Here is a 17,017-nt window from a genome sequence, read left to right as displayed (position 1 = left end):
GTGTATTGTACGACATGAGTTCGCACAAAACTAAAAAAATCAAATGTACCGATTTTTTTGTCTCATTGCCCGCTAATACGGTTTTAAAAAACGCATCCGCCTTTTATGGCTTCTGAGAGGAATAACACATACTCTGCTCAGCATGCTAGATAACGTCTTGGACAATGTTACACAAAATAAGTGAAAAAGTTTTTGGGATACAATTTTGATTGTTCGTTCCTATGACACGCAAAGCGTGATTTGTTTTTGCAGTTTTAATTATTTTTTTTTCTTCCGATTTTAACGCGGGAACTTTGTTTTTGCGAATTTGATTTGTTTGTAGCTTCCACTGTATAGACGCCTCATGTAAAATCAATGTGATTTTACAGTAAACGGCCTCACTACAAAGATCGGCACTCTGCCTGGTAGTAAATATCAATCAATCAATCAATGACGCTTATATCGCGCATATTCCGTGGGTACAGTTCTAGGCGCTCTGCAGTGATGCCGTGTGAGATGAAATTTTATACGGCCAGTAGATTGCAGCCATTTCGGCGCATATTTACCTTTCACGGCCTATTATTCCAAGTCACACGGGTATAGGTAGACAATTATGAACTGTGCCTAAGCAATTTTGCCAGGAAAGACCCTTTTGTCAATCGTGGGATCTTTAACGTGCACACCCAATGTAGTGTACACGGGGGGAGGGTTCGGACACCGAAGAGAGTCTGCACACAAAGTTGACTCTGAAATAAATTTCCGCCGAACCTGGGATCGAACTCACGCTGACAGCGGCCAACGGAATACAAATCCAGCGCGCTACCAACTGAGCTATATCCCCGCCCTATATGTGTCAATAAAGCTGCGAGGAAGACACAGAACCTTCAGAAAAGACCCATGAATCAATTTTTGTATTCAGACAAAGCTACCAAGCAAAGCCCTTCATTTGCAAACTTAATCAACATAAATACTATTAAAGCATGACTGAAATATTCACCAGTGATCCCCCCCTCCCCCTTCCCCACTCCCCACCCCTCCCCCCCCCAAAAAAAAAACCACCACCTCCCACACACAGACTCAAATAGAAAAAAAAATTAAAACAAGATGCGACTCAACGATAAGATGAGACGGGTCAAACAGTATAAGTGACCGCTCCACAAAACAGCCCACCGAAGCGGGTTGCGTACGTGCACTTGTGTTGACAGAGCGAATTGGGGGGGATTTGACTTTGCCTGCGTTTCGAGAATTGACTTTCCCTCCTTCCAAGCCCTCCCCGTGTTTTGCCAATTTGCTCGACACCCGCACCCTTGAAATGGCAAGTCAAATGTCTGGGTGGCTCGCTTTTGACGTCAGAGCAAGAGTGGTATGATGTCGGGGTTAAAGTGGGTTGGGTGGCGGTGGGTTGGGTGACTGAGAGAAGGGTGTGTGTGTGTGTGTGTGTGTGTGTGTGTGTGTGTGTGTGTGTGGGTGTGAATACGAATACGAATAATAATAATAAAAATATTATTAATAATAATAATAATAATTGTGTGTGTGTGTGTGTGTGTGTTTGTGTGTGTGTGTATGTGCGTATGTGCGTGCGTGTGTGTGTGTGTGTGTGTGTGCGTGCGTGCGTGTGTGTACGTGCGTGCGTGCAGTGCATGTGTGCGTGTGTGAGTGTGTTCGCATGCGTAAGTAGCCTATTTGTGTGCACAACTGTGTATGTATAAACACGTGTGTATGCATGCATATTATGTACAAGTATGCGTTTGTCCGGCAGTGCCCTATTTAACCAAGGGGGGTGGGGAGGGGGGGGGAGGTGAGGGAATATGCATCTTTGCATGCCGACCCGGGTACAGCATCTTCTTTTAGCAACAGTGTTGAGTTTACCGTGTGCAAGACGTAGCTTATGTCTTAGATGCGGTGTTAGCACACACTAAGGGGCATGCAGTTGGGTGGGTTTCGACCGAGTTTGTCGCGTGTTCTCCCCCTCCCTCCACTCTTTCATGTCTAATCCTCACTCAACACAGTCTTTCTACGCACGCTCGCACACCAAGACTTCGACAAGAAAAAATACAGGTTATACAAAAAGAACTAAGACGAAGAAGGAGAAGAAGGAGATGAAGATGAAGATGCAGAAGAAGACAGGAAGAAACAGATAAACAGAGTACCAAAAGAAACCCAGAAGACTGACAAATCTCGCACAGAGACAGCAAGCAATTATAACAAAAAAAAGTAAAATGGAAAGAGAGGCCCAAATATATTCATACAGCAAAAATGATGTTGCAGTTTCAGCAAATGATTGAAACAAGAGAAGAGCAAAAGCTTTGGGATCCAAGCTCGTGTATTTTGTGTCTATCGGTCAGTCCGTCCATCTGTCCGTCTGTCTGTCTTTCTGTCTATATGTGTGTCTGTTCGTCTGTATATATGTCTGCCTGTTTGTATACATAACCGCGCAAAGCAGCCCCACCCACTCCCCCCCCCCCCCCCCATGTCTCGTCCTACAACTGTATCGCATTGTCACCCTCTATGCAGGTGTTTTTAACAGATACAAAACAATGTGGGAAATGATAAGGACGGTCGGACAAAAAGGGTAGCGGGGAACAACAGAAGGGGTGGGGGTAGGGGGCGGAGAAAGGTTAGAAACAAGAGAGGATGGATAAGGGTAGGTGGCTGAAGAAAGACAGCGAGCCAGATGACCTCATTATCACCTTGACTAACACCACGACCGCACATGCTGAATCTCTAATTAACAAACCGCCGGTTTTAATTTTTGCGAACTCGACACAAAAAATGGTGTCAGGCTTGGCAGGACGGGTGGTATATATAGCCAGCGGACACTCTTTCCAACGATCCCCGGACCCTCTTCTTTTTCATCATTCTTCTTGAGGCAAACAGGCAGACGCCATGAATCGCCTTTTCGTCGCACTCGCTGTTTGTTTCATCACTGCCCAGGTTAGTAAAGTCAGTTTTATTTGTTTCGCACTTTCCTTTCCGTGAAAACAGTTCAACTCAACTATCTCAGATCTGGTCAGGTTCACAATTTTTTTTTAAACATATTTGAGACTATTTCTCTATTTGGACACATGTCAAAAGTCAATATCGCGACTGTTTTCTGTGCAGAGTGGGATGTTGTTATTTTTTGTTTTGATGAATAGATTTCACAATTATAACCACTGGTGTCCATTGAAGAATAATTCATTCCAAAAGTCCCTATCTTCACCAAGGCTATTCATTTATGGTATGTGTCCCATGTTAAAGACTATATGCCAGAACTGAGTTGCTTAGACGAATTGCTTACATAAGATGGAGTTCCGGACCATTTTGTTGTTGATGTTCGTTTTTGTTATTTTTAGGTTCGTATTTATCAATAGGTTTCGTATTTCTTTTAATGTCATGAGACTAGTTGCCCTTTTTCAGTTTCGTATTCATAAGTTGTTCATTTTTTTTAGTTTCGTACTCAAAGGGCTGTTCTTACAATTCTTTCAGTTTTGTATTCATATTTTGCTCAGTTTCCAATAGCTTAGATGCCCTTTCATTTTAGTTGCGTGGAATTTGTTTTGTATTTGTTGCTCACTTTTTCATAATCCGTATGGCCTTTGAAACTAGATGTATGTAAGAAGTTGCATTGAAGAAAAACAATCACAAATTTTTTCAGCTGCTTTATGAGATTTGTATGGTTTTATTTTCATCTATATTTTCTTTATTTCTTCTGGTATGCAGTCATCGATGAAGTACTTAGTTTTTGGGATTAGTATGTACTACGCCCCTTCAACTAAACGTTTTGATATCACTTTACGAGTATTATTCCCTGGCGGTGCCGTAACGTGATGACACATTTTTGCAACAACGTGTAGTTTAATTCCCACTCATCTGGGGAGAATTATGTTTGTAGACCAGGTGTACGTCGGTGCACTTTTGTTTCAATCCCAGCATCGTTCGACGATATTCACAGCTATCGTGTTTTCAGTATAGCGATTGGGTCCGATATTTCCACCAGAACAAGTATAGATTAAACTATAATACAACTCCTGCAATGCAACCGAGGGGTGGATTAAATCTAGTTGATTATTTTTAGACAAGTGAGAAATTAGAACGAACTACTTTGATTACACCAAAAATCACACGTGGATTATTCGAAGTAAGAATAAAGAGGGCTAAAAAATAATCAACACTAGAATTTATTTTTAGAACATTTGAAACCCAGACGATTGGACCCTGTTGCGGAAGAATACGTACAACGTTGACTCAAAACTGTAACAACAATGGCCGACGTGTATGAAGTACACGCATACCTCGCCAGGTTTCTGTGCCGACTAGTCGACAGACGATGCCATTTGCTTTGTGTGTGTTTTTGTTGTTGCTTACTGTACGTGTAAAATCCAGTTCTTTAACAGGCAACAAACCATGCAAATTTCCAGAAGCTGCAATCTGAAGCGATCTATCTCTGATTCTAGCAGACGATCTCTCCAATTTTTAACACAAAATCAGCAAACTCTCCTGTCACATAGAACGTCCATTATATAGTGCAATGTTGAAATGAAGTTACCGGTCTGAAACATTTTAGTCGTTTCTTCTGAGACAATCCTTGTTCTCTTATCATCTACAGATTTACCGCAGTCTTCACCACGCGAATTCACAACAGAAGTCAGACTTTCGAACATATACAATCTACGTAGGCAAGCACGATACGTCATGACGTCATATGATTCCTAGCATATTGACGTAATGCTAAACATCCGGTTATCCCGAGTTTTCTCCGTAATACATGTCCGTGGGTTTTTCAATGTTCGGTTATTTCCGTGGCTTCATGCGGAAAGGGAACCGTCGTCTGCTATCAACGACATGGACCATTCTGGTCCTTGTTGCTGACAAAAACATGATTTTAACACAGAATGTAATGTCAGAATAGCTATATAAACGCTATTGTGTTTTAATCGTAGCAATGGGGTCCGATATTTAGACCAGACAAGTATAATGCCGACGAGTCGGAGACTAAGAATAAAGTAAAAGAATAGGGACTATTTGAATGACGCGCATTTGACACTCTGAGTGATTAGGCTGAAATGAAATTGCGTACACAATGTCGTCTGCATGACTGCATGTTCGACCCGTGTTGTTCGTTGTATAAATAGCTTAAACAATGACGACAACTCGTTGATTACTGGAAAATAAACCACTCGTGGGTATTTGCAGCCGCTTGGTAATTCACTCGTGTGCTCCGCACACTCGTGAATTACCAAGCGGCTGCAAATACCCACTCGTGGTTTATTTTCCAGTAATCAACTCGTGGTCATTGTTTAAGCTCTATATACGCCGAGTCGAAGACGAGGCGTATCACACTTGTGCGAGTAAAAAAATCGGATCCGTTCGCTACGCTTAATACACGATAGCGTTTATATTCTGCCCTAGATATGGCCTGGGGTTTTGTTTTATAAACTTGCAAATTTTAAGTTTTTGCACAGATGCGGTTGATTTCTGACAATTGCGGAGGAACCGTACCCTCGCACATCTTTTTCGTTCATAAACACTGCTGCCCTCTCATGGCCGAACAACACAGCATACGGATTTGACACAACGTCAAGTTTAGTGAAAACCACAACAAGATCAACAATGACAAAATAACAACTAGGAAGAGCTAAAAGCTTAATCTTTTTACATTTAGTCAAGTCTTGGTGATGGCTGTTTTTAATGTTGATCTTTTAGTTTCAACATGACGTTTTGACTAAATGTTTTGATATCGCTTCACGCGACTTGTTTGTAGTTTGTTTCTCCATTTTGACTGACCAAAAGTGATTTTTCAAGTAAAGTAAACATGCTCGCGCGCGACTCACAGACTTGGCGAAGCGGCGACGTTCTTTCTCGTTGGGAGAATTAGTTGTGTTCAAGTATATACATTTTAATATTATGTTGTTTTGTCGGATATAAGCAGATTAGAGTCATTTATAATCATCTTTAGAGTTGGCAAGCAGTGGTAAGAAAAATTGTATGTCTTCGATTGTATGATAGCGGTGGAAAGACCGTCTGCTCGAGTTGAAATGATTACCGTGGCTTCACCGGAACCGCGTGTAAGTTTGTTGTTGTAAATATTCTCTTCTTTTTCTTCTTCTTCTTCTTCTTCTTCTTCTTCTTCTTCTTCTTCTTCTTCTTCTTCTTCTTCTTCTTCTTCTTCTTCTTCTTCTTCTTCTTCTTCTTCTTCTTCTTCTTCTTCTTCTTCTTCTTCTTCTTCTTTTTCATGTCGTCGTCGTCGTCGTCGTTGTACCTTTTGTCGTACATTTAGGCGAGATAGTATATTGTAATTATATGGTTATTAACAGGTCAGTGGCTATGGCGGCGGCGGTCGCCAGACCCAAAACCGGGGAAGTGGAGGAGGAGGCAAAGACCCCTGGCTGAACTCTGGCGGTGGCGGTGGCCAGCAAGGCCGCGGTCAGTCTGGAGGCCAGGGAGGCAAGGGAGGCCAAGACCCCTGGGTCAACGGTGGTGGTCAGCAGCAGCGTGGAGGCCAACAGGGAGGCCAGAGGGGAGGACAAGGAGGCCAGGGAGGCGGCAGTGATCCTCAATGGCAGCAACAGCAGCAACAGCGTGGCGGCCAACAGGGAGGCCAGGGAGGTCGCAGTGATCCTCAATGGCAGCAACAGCAACGCGGAGGCCAACAAGGAGGCCAACAGGGAGGCCAACAGGGAGGCCGCAGTGATCCTCAATGGCAACAACAACAGCGTGGAGGCCAACAGGGAGGCCAACAAGGAGGCCAACAAGGAGGCCGCAATGATCCTCAATGGCAGCAACAGCGTGGAGGCCAACAAGGAGGCCAACAGGGAGGCCAACAGGGAGGCCGCAATGATCCTCAATGGCAGCAACAGCAGCAACAGCGTGGAGGCCAACAGGGAGGCCAAAGGGGAGGCCAACAGGGAGGCCAACAGGGAGGCCAACAGGGAGGTCGCAATGATCCTCAATGGCAACAGCAACAGCGTGGAGGCCAACAAGGAGGACAACAGGGAGGCCAAAGGGGAGGACAAGGAGGCCAGGGCGGCAGTGATCCCCAATGGCAGCAACAGCAGCAACAGCGTGGAGGCCAACAGGGAGGTCAACGGGGAGGCCAAGGCGGCCAGGGAGGCCAAGACCCCTGGGTCAGCCAAAACAATCCAGGCAACCGTGGTAGTCAGCAGCAGCGTGGAGGCCAACAAGGAGGCCAACAGGGAGGCCAGAGGGGAGGACAAGGCGGCAGTGATCCTCAATGGCAGCAACAACAGCGTGGAGGCCAACAGGGAGGCCAACAGGGAGGCCAGAGGGGAGGACAAGGCGGCAGTGATCCTCAATGGCAGCAACAACAGCGTGGAGGCCAACAGGGAGGCCAACAGGGAGGCCAGAGGGGAGGACAAGGCGGCAGTGATCCTCAATGGCAGCAACAACAGCGTGGAGGCCAACAGGGAGGCCAACAGGGAGGCCAGAGGGGAGGCCAAGGCGGCAGTGATCCTCAATGGCAACAACAACAACAACAACAAGGTATCTTTTCTGCTATTCAGAATACGATGGGCCAGAAGTCCAACATGCCTGGAGGACAGCGTTCTCCCGGAGGTCCTGGACATTCCGGACAATCTAGCCGTGGTGGTGGTTTTAGTGGTAGTGTTAGTGGTGGCGGTGGTAGTGACCCCTGGCTAAACCAAGGAGGTTCAGCTGGTCAGAACATGAACTCTTCCCCACAAGGGTCTCGGAACACGCAGGGCTCCAGCGGTCCAGGAGGGCAGGGCTCTCCTGGAGGTCGCCGACAACCAGGTGGTGGAGGTAACGCAAAAGATCCCTGGACAAACCAAGGAGGTTCAGCAAGTAAAAGTAGCAATCAACAGCGCAGTTCTCAGGGTCAGCAAGGGTGTTCTCAACATTCTCAAAACCCCGGACAGCAAAATAGCAATCAGCAGCGCGGTTCTCAGATGCAACAACGCGGTTCTCAGATGCGACAACGCGGTTCTCAGGGCCAGCAAGGTGGCTCTCAACATTCTCAATTCCCAAGACAACAAAATAGCAATCAACAACGCGGTTCTCAGGGACAGCAAGGTGGCTCTCAGCATTCCCAATATGGACAGCAAAGTAGCAATCAGCAACGCGGTTCTCAGATGCAACAGCGCGGTTCTCAGGGCCAGCAAGGCGGTTCTCAACATTCCCAATCCCCGAGACAACAAAATAATCAACAACGCGGTTCGCAGCATTCACAAAATCGCGGACAACAACAACGGGGTTCACAAATGCAACAAGGCAGCTCTCAGCATTCTCAAAATCCAACACAGCAAAATAATCAGCAACGTGCTTCCAGAATGGAACAAGGCTCTTCTCCGCATTCCCAACAAAATTATCAGCAAAGTGGTAACCGCGGCCAACAAAGCGGTACTCAACAATCCCAATATGGACGGCAAAGTAACAATCAACAGCGCGGTTCTCAGATGCAACAGCGCGGTTCTCAGGGCCAGCAAGGTGGCTCTCAACATTCCCAAAATGGACAGCAAAATAGCAATCAACAGCGCGGTTCTCAGGGCCAGCAAGGTGGCTCTCAACATTCCCAAAATGGACAGCAAAGTAGAAATCAACAGCGCGGTTCTCAGATGCAACAACGAGGTTCTCAGGGCCAGCAAGGTGGCTCTCAACATTCCCAAAATGGACAGCAAAATAGCAATCAACAGCGCGGTTCTCAGATGCAACAACGAGGTTCTCAGGGCCAGCAAGGTGGCTCACAACATTCCCAAAATGGACAGCAAAATAGCAATCAACAGCGTGGTTCTCAGATGCAACAACAAGGTTCACCGGGCCAGCTAGTTGGCTCTCAACACTCCCAAAATGGACAGCAAAATCGCAATCAACAGCGCGGTTCTCAGGGCCAGCAAGGTGGCTCTCAACATTCCCAAAATGGACAGCAAAGTAGAAATCAACAGCGCGGTTCTCAGATGCAACAACGAGGTTCTCAGGGCCAGCAAGGTGGCTCACAACATTCCCAAAATGGACAGCAAAATAGCAATCAACAGCGCGGTTCTCAGATGCAACAACGAGGTTCTCAGGGCCAGCAGGGTGGCTCTCAACATTCCCAAAATGGACAACAAAATAGCAATCAACAGCGCGGTTCTCAGATGCAACAACGAGGTTCTCAGGGACAGCAAGGTGGGTCTCAACATTCTCAATTCCCAAGACAACAAAATAGCAATCAGCAACGCGGTTCTCAGATGCAACAACACGGTTCTCAGGGCCAGCAAGGTGGCTCTCAACAATCCCAATATGGACAGCAAAGTAGCAATCAACAGCGCGGTTCTCAGGGAGGCAGTTCGCAACATTCTCAATCTTCGGGACAACAACAAAATCAACAACGCGGTTCCCAGGGCCAGCAAGGTGGCTCTCAACATTCCCAATTTCCCAGACAGCAAAGTAGCAATCAACAGCGTGGTTCTCAGATGCAACAACGCGGTTCTCAGGGCCAGCAAGGTGGCTCTCAACATTCCCAAAATGGACAGCAAAATAGCAATCAACAGCGTGGATCTCAGATGCAACAACGCGGTTCTCAGGGCCAGCAGGGTGGCTCTCAACACTCCCAAAATAGACAGCAAAATAGCAATCAACAACGCGGTTCTCAGGGAAGCAGTTCGCAACATTCTCAATCCTCGGGACAACAAAATAATCAACAACGCGGTTCTCAGGGCCAGCAAGGTGGCTCTCAGCATTCCCAATATGGACAGCAAAGTAGCAATCAGCAACGCAGTTCTCAGATGCAACAGCGGGGTTCTCAGGGCCAACAAGGCGGTTCTCAACATTCCCAATCTCCGAGACAACAAAATAATCAACAACGCGGTTCGCAGCATTCACAAAATCGCGGACAACAACAACGGGGTTCACAAATGCAACAAGGCAGCTCTCAGCATTCTCAATATCCTACACAGCAAGATAATCAGCAACGTGCTTCCAGAATGGAACAAGGCTCTTCTTCGCATTCCCAACAAAATTATCAGCAAAGTGGTAACCGCGGCCAACAAAGCGGTACTCAACATTCCCAAAATGGACAGCAAAGTAGCAATCAACAGCGCGGTTCTCAGATGCAACAACGAGGTTCTCAGGGCCAGCAAGGTGGCTCTCAACATTCCCAAAATGGACAGCAAAGTAGAAATCAACAGCGCGGTTCTCCGATGCAACAACGAGGTTCTCAGGGCCAGCAAGGTGGCTCTCAACATTCCCAAAATGGACAGCAAAATAGCAATCAACAGCGTGGATTTCAGATGCAACAACGCGGTTCTCAAGGCCAGCAGGGTGGCTCTCAACATTCCCAAAATGGACAGCAAAATAGCAATCAACAACGCGGTTCTCAGGGAAGCAGTTCGCAACATTCTCAATCCTCGGGACAACAAAATAATCAACAACGCGGTTCTCAGGGCCAGCAAGGTGGCTCTCAGCATTCCCAATATGGACAGCAAAATAGCAATCAACAGCGCGGTTCTCAGATGCAACAGCGCGGTTCTCAGGGCCAGCAAGGCGGTTCTCAACATTCCCAATCCCCGAGACAACAAAATAATCAACAACGCGGTTCGCAGCATTCACAAAATCGCGGACAACAACAACGGGGTTCACAAATGCAACAAGGCAGCTCTCAGCATTCTCAATATCCTACACAGCAAGATAATCAGCAACGTGCTTCCAGAATGGAACAAGGCTCTTCTCCGCATTCCCAACAAAATTATCAGCAAAGTGGTAACCGCGGCCAACAAAGCGGTACTCAACATTCCCAAAATGGACAGCAAAGTAGCAATCAACAGCGCGGTTCTCAGATGCAACAACGAGGTTCTCAGGGCCAGCAAGGTGGCTCTCAACATTCCCAAAATGGACAGCAAAATAGCAATCAACAGCGCGGTTCTCAGATGCAACAACGAGGTTCTCAGGGCCAGCAGGGTGGCTCTCAACATTCCCAAAATGGACAGCAAAATAGCAATCAACAACGCGGTTCTCAGGGAAGCAGTTCGCAACATTCTCAATCCTCGGGACAACAAAATAATCAACAACGCGGTTCTCAGGGACAGCAAGGTGGCTCTCAGCATTCCCAATATGGACAGCAAAATAGCAATCAACAGCGCGGTTCTCAGATGCAACAGCGCGGTTCTCAGGGCCAGCAAGGCGGTTCTCAACATTCCCAATCCCCGAGACAACAAAATAATCAACAACGCGGTTCGCAGCATTCACAAAATCGCGGACAACAACAACGGGGTTCACAAATGCAACAAGGCAGCTCTCAGCATTCTCAATATCCTACACAGCAAGATAATCAGCAACGTGCTTCCAGAATGGAACAAGGCTCTTCTCCGCATTCCCAACAAAATTATCAGCAAAGTGGCCAACAAAGCGGTACTCAACATTCCCAAAATGGACAGCAAAGTAGCAATCAACAGCGCGGTTCTCAGATGCAACAACGAGGTTCTCAGGGCCAGCAAGGTGGCTCTCAACATTCCCAAAATGGACAGCAAAGTAGCAATCAACAGCGCGGTTCTCAGATGCAACAACGAGGTTCTCAGGGCCAGCAAGGTGGCTCTCAATATTCCCAAAATGGACAGCAAAGTAGAAATCAACAGCGCGGTTCTCAGATGCAACAACGAGGTTCTCAGGGCCAGCAAGGTGGCTCTCAACATTCCCAAAATGGACAGCAAAATAGCAATCAACAACGCAGTTCTCAGATGCAACAACGCGGTTCTCAGGGACAGCAAGGTGTCTCTCAACATTCTCAAAATGGACAGCAAAATAGCAATCAACAACGCGGTTCTCAGGGAAGCAGTTCGCAACATTCTCAATCCTCGGGACAACAAAATAATCAACAACGTAGTTTCCAGGGCCAGCAAGGAGGCTCTCAACATTCCCAAAATGGACAGCAAAATAGCAATCAACAGCGCGGGTCTCAGATGCAACAACGAGGTTCTCAGGGCCAGCAAGGTGGCTCTCAACATTCCCAAAATGGACAGCAAAATAGCAATCAACAGCGCGGTTCTCAGATGCAACAACGAGGTTCTCAGGGCCAGCAAGGTGGCTCTCAACATTCTCAATTCCCCAGACAACAAAATAGCAATCAGCAACGCGGTTCTCAGATGCAACAACACGGTTCTCAGGGCCAGCAGGGTGGCTCTCAACATTCCCAAAATGGACAGCAAAATAGCAATCTACAGCGCGGGTCTCAGGGCCAGCAGGGTGGCTCTCAACATTCCCAAAATGGACAGCAAAATGGCAATCAACAGCGCGGGTCTCAGATGCAACAACGAGGTTCTCAGGGCCAGCAAGGTGGCTCTCAACATTCCCAATCCCTGGGACAACAGCGCGGTTCTCAGATGCAACAACGCGGTTCTCAGGGAAGAAGTTCGCAACATTCTCAATCTTCAGGACAACAAAATAATCAACAGCGCGGTTCTCAGGGCCAGCAAGGCGGTTCTCAACATTCCCAATATGGACAGCAAAGTAGCAATCAACAACGTGGTTCTCAGATGCAACAGCGCGGTTCTCAGGGAAGCAGTGCGCAGCATTCCCAATCCTGGTGACTACAAAATAATCAAGATCGCGGTTCGAAGCATTCACAGCATCACAGACAACAACAGGGTTCACAAATACAACAAGGTAGCTCTCAATATTCTCAATATCCAACGCAGCAAGATAATCAGCAACGTGCTTCCAAAATGGAAGAGGGCTCTTCTCAATATTCCCAACAAAATTATCAGCAAAGTGTCAACCCCGGCAGACAAGGCGGTTCTCAACATTTCCAATATGGACAGCAAAATAACAATCAACAACGCGGTTCTCAGATGCAACAGAGCGCCTCTCAGGGCAAACAAAGCGGTTCTCAGCTTTCACAAGATCCAAGACAACAAAATAATGATCAACACGGTTCCCAGATGCAACAACCTGCTTCTCAACATTCTCAGAATCCTAGGCAACAAAATAATCAGGTACCCAGCCCTCAAAATCAGCAAGGCGCGTCCGCACATTATCAGTTATCAGGACAACATAACAATCAGCAACGCAGTGCACAGAATCAGCAAGGGGGCTATCAGAGATCAAATGGTCATCCCTCAAGTCAGCAGCGTGGTCTCAACAGCGCAAATGGGGGCGGTCCTGGCTGTTGTACAGCAAGTTCCCAGCCATATGATCCTCAGCAGTCTCAGGATGGAAGTCAGCAGAGCAACCAGTATTCAAGCTCACAAGGATCTGGTGGTTTCCCTAACTCACAAAACCAAAATCCACACGGACCAGGCGGTTCCTTTGGCTCACAAAGCAGGAATTCTCAAGGATCTAGCCAGTACCTTGCCTCTCAAGGCTCCGGTGGGGGATTCCCAAGTCCACACAACCGAAACCCTCACCAATCTAGCGGTTCTTTTGGCTCGCAGACAAGGAACTCTCCGGTATCAGGCCAGTTCCCTGGTTCAGAAGGTCGCGGTTCTCAAGGATCTGATGGTAATCCAAACTCACAAAACCGGAACCCACACCAGTCCGGAGGTTCTTTCGGTTCGCAAACGAGGAACTCTCCAGGATCCAGTCGGTTTCCCAGCTCGGAAAACCGAAGCCCTCATGGGTTTAGCAGCCCACAGAATAGTCGCCAGGGCGGAGGCATCAGCCCAGGACAGGAACTGCAACGTCCCCCTTTCGGCCAGGGAGGCTCTCCCTCTAACCCTCATAACTCTCACAGCAATCCTAACACTAACTCTGAGCCTTATCCTTCAGGAGGACGCCAGACCCAGAACGGCGGGCAACAGGGCGGTGGCCAAGGTAAGACAGTTTTCCTACTTGGTCAGTTGTTGTTTTGTTGTTGTTGTTTTTGTTGTTGTTTTTGTTGTTGTTGTTGTTGTTGTTTATCTTGTTGTTGATCTTGGTGTTGATCTTGTTGTTGATCTTGTTGTTGTTGTTGTTGTTGTTGTTGTTGTTGTTGTTGTTGTTGTTGTTGTTGTTGACTGCGTGTTGTGGTGCTGCTTGTTGGCAGTAGTTTTGTTCTTGTTGTCTGTGGTTATGGTGGTAATCGTTTCGTTCGTTGTTAACGGTTGGTCGTAGTAGTACTTGGTTGGCTGCTGTCGTCGTCGTGCTCATTGTTGTAGTCGTCGGGGGTTATTGCAGAAGAATTTGTAGTGAATTCAGGTTTTTCACTAGCCTTCTCCTCCTGTCATAGCACGCTGGATTTCATCGATTACATTATTTGTCTTCGTCTTTTTAAGCTGCAAGCTTCCTTCTGACACGTAACCGATAGGCTCATATAAACAGATTAATTGAGAAAAGATCATACAAATTATCTTTCTGCGAAAACATAGATTTAAGGAAATATGACGGTGCTTTTGAAACCTACAAAACGAGAAAAAAACGTGAATTGAATTTTCAAATGTTCTGGTTCAAGCATTGCAAGCGTTGCAGTGCAAACAGATTTTCTGGTTGTCTTAGCTGAAGTACAAAACACCGTCATCAACGCCGTCATGTTCTTTCAACTTTACTTTGCTAAATGTGTCTGAGCAGGTAGCTGCCAGTTCCCCCAGATCGGCGGCTGCCCCGCAATCCAGTCTGCCCAGAAATACTGTTCTCAGGCTACCCAGGATCCACAGGTGAGAAGTTGATCTGAACCATCTGGAATATGCCATTGACTCTCTCTGCCTCTGTCTGCTCGGTTCTCTCTCTCTTTGTCTGTATATGTGTCTGTGTCTGTATCTCTCTGTCTTTCTCTGTCTCTCTTTCTTTCTCTCTCTGTCTCTCTTTCTTTCTCTCTCTGTCTCTTTCTCTTTATCTCTCTTTCTTTTTCTCTCTCTCACTCTCTCTCTCTCTTTCTCTTTGTCCCTCTCTCTCTCTGTCCACCTTTCTCTCACTGCCTCTTTCTCTCTATCCCTCTCTCTATTTATCCCTTCTCTCTATCCCTCTCTCAATCTCTCCCTTCTCTCTCCCTCCCTCTCTCTCTCCCCCAGTCCCTCTCTCTGTCTCTCTCTTTCTGTCTCCCTTTGTCTGTCTTTGTCAATGACTGTATACACCTCTGTCTCGATTGGGAATGAGTTGGAGGGGGAGAAAGAAGGAGACATATAGACAAACAGACAGACAGACTGACATAGAGACAGACAGACTGACAGGCAGAGACACACAACGATAAAATAAAACCCGTCATATAACGAACAAATCGCTCTTCACTCGCATTATATCCTACAGCAACGAGACCAAACATCAAATCATAGAACGGGTTCATAAGCATTGCTGATCATTATCGTCCAATGTTAATTTAATCTAATTAAATCTTTTTAATTTTTTGACATGTTAATTATATAAATTGTATTGTAATTAACTTAACTTCTATTTCTTCTTGTTATTAATCGAGTTACCCTCAATGGGCGAGGGCCGGATGAAAAAAAGCATGTATACATTGCTTATTCTGTTACCCTCAGTAAATAAATAAAGTTCAAAGTTCCAATGTATTGTTTTGTGCAACGACTGGAGCCAACCAAAATAGGACAAAAAACACTTTTCAAACCTGACATGACATGAGGATGAAAGTCGCTTGTTCATTTCAATGCTTCTTATTCTCTCAGGGGGCAGGACAATGGTTCCGAATGACTCTCACTTACTCTATTTCACATGTATGCATTTAGAGCGCTTACTTCCCTTGAAAAAAAATCTATTTATGTATGTTTTTGTGAGGCGCTCAGAACTGTATCGGGGTTTGCGCCTTATAAATATCCTCATTATTATCATTATTATCATTATTATCATTATTATCATTATTACATTTGAAACCAACAAGGTCATCGTGATGCTCCGCTCTCTTCCAGGTGGCTCAGTACATGCAGAAGCTCTTCCGGTGCGTGACTCAAGGACTCCAGCAGAGCGGCACCTGTGACAGCCTCGAGGAGTACCTGTTTGAGAAGAACAACGGTGCAAAGAACTGCATGTACCAGGGCGGTGATCTGTGCCAGGTCAGGCAGGCCATCACCAGCTTCAAAGTCAGCGTCCCAGACCCTAGCTTCTCGACTAAGTAAGTTGTGGGGGAGCGCAGGGAGGGGGGGGAGAGTTACGTGTGTGTCAGTGTGTGTGTTGGGGGGAGGGGTGTTGTGTGTGTGTCAGTGTGTGTGTGGGGGAGGTGCGTGCGTTTGTGTGTAAGTGTGTGTGTGTGTGTGTGTGTGTGTGTGTGTGTGTGTGTGTGTGTGTGTGTGTGTGTGTGTGTGTGTGTGTTGTGTTTAGATTGAAAACAAGTTCGAAAGCCAAGTCAAAATCCGTTGTATGTAAGTTAGGTTCATTGGGCTTGTGTTACCGAGACAGAGTGACAGGTGTTTTTTTGTTTAACCAGCCCATGACTTCAGTCTCTGTGAGAAGAAAAAATGCAGTGCGTTCAGTTTCATTCTTTGGGGACCACAGATGGACTAAATGTAGGCCTATTGATTTCGCTTTACGCGACTTGTTTTTCTGCAAAGTTTAAATGTACATCAATTAATTTCCAGGATCGAGAGTGCTTTCAGGAGGGTGCTGGAATACTGCTAAACGCATTCAAGCGCGTTGAAGATTCACATCTCCTACACCACTACACCACCACATCTCCTACACAACTACACCACCATGACCACAACCAACCACAGCATGGTGGACCATTTGCAACTTTAGGAGCAGCACTCCATAATTTCGCACTGATTTTTACCAAACATTTTTCGAAAAGACTCTTTCGTCAGAAGAATACTTTCTGACTTGTATACACTTCTACCGCATTAATAACAAAACAGCCAGGAAAGCGGAATCAAGAAGAAATAGAATCAAGACTGTTCGTCGTGAAATGTGATTCCGGGAAATACAGGAGAGAGAAAGATATGCGGTAATATGCACTATAATATGAACATTAAAAGAGATCGGATTGTGAGTTTGGCTGAGGCATCCGATAGAAATGCACAAAATTTCCTGAAGTCGCAATAAATATAAATTGAAAATAATTAAAGTCTTTACTGGATGCTTGTATTTTGAAGGAAAGAGATAGAGTGAGTGTGTGTGTGAGAAAGAGAGATTGAGAGAGAGCGCGAGAGAGAGAGAGAGAGAGAGAGAGAGAGAGAGAGAGAGAGAG

At 46.2% G+C, this 17,017-nt stretch overlaps 1 protein-coding gene across 1 annotated transcript in view; it reads left to right on the top strand.

Moving 5' to 3' along the window:
- Positions 1–17,017, top strand: part of LOC138968004 (uncharacterized) — a 35,638-nt gene that overhangs the window by 12,302 nt on the left and 6,319 nt on the right. Inside the window, exons 2-4 of the mRNA XM_070340564.1 lie at positions 6,375–7,461; positions 13,675–13,719; positions 14,452–14,537. Coding sequence (XP_070196665.1) covers positions 6,375–7,461; positions 13,675–13,719; positions 14,452–14,537 — 1,218 coding nt within the window. The remainder of the gene's footprint in view (positions 1–6,374; positions 7,462–13,674; positions 13,720–14,451; positions 14,538–17,017) is intronic.

Source organism: Littorina saxatilis, linkage group LG6 (assembly GCF_037325665.1).
Source record: "Littorina saxatilis isolate snail1 linkage group LG6, US_GU_Lsax_2.0, whole genome shotgun sequence".
In the NCBI taxonomy this organism is placed as follows: domain Eukaryota; kingdom Metazoa; phylum Mollusca; class Gastropoda; order Littorinimorpha; family Littorinidae; genus Littorina; species Littorina saxatilis.
The sequence above is the reverse complement of the archived record's forward strand: the minus strand, read 5'-3'. Positions and strand labels throughout refer to the sequence as shown.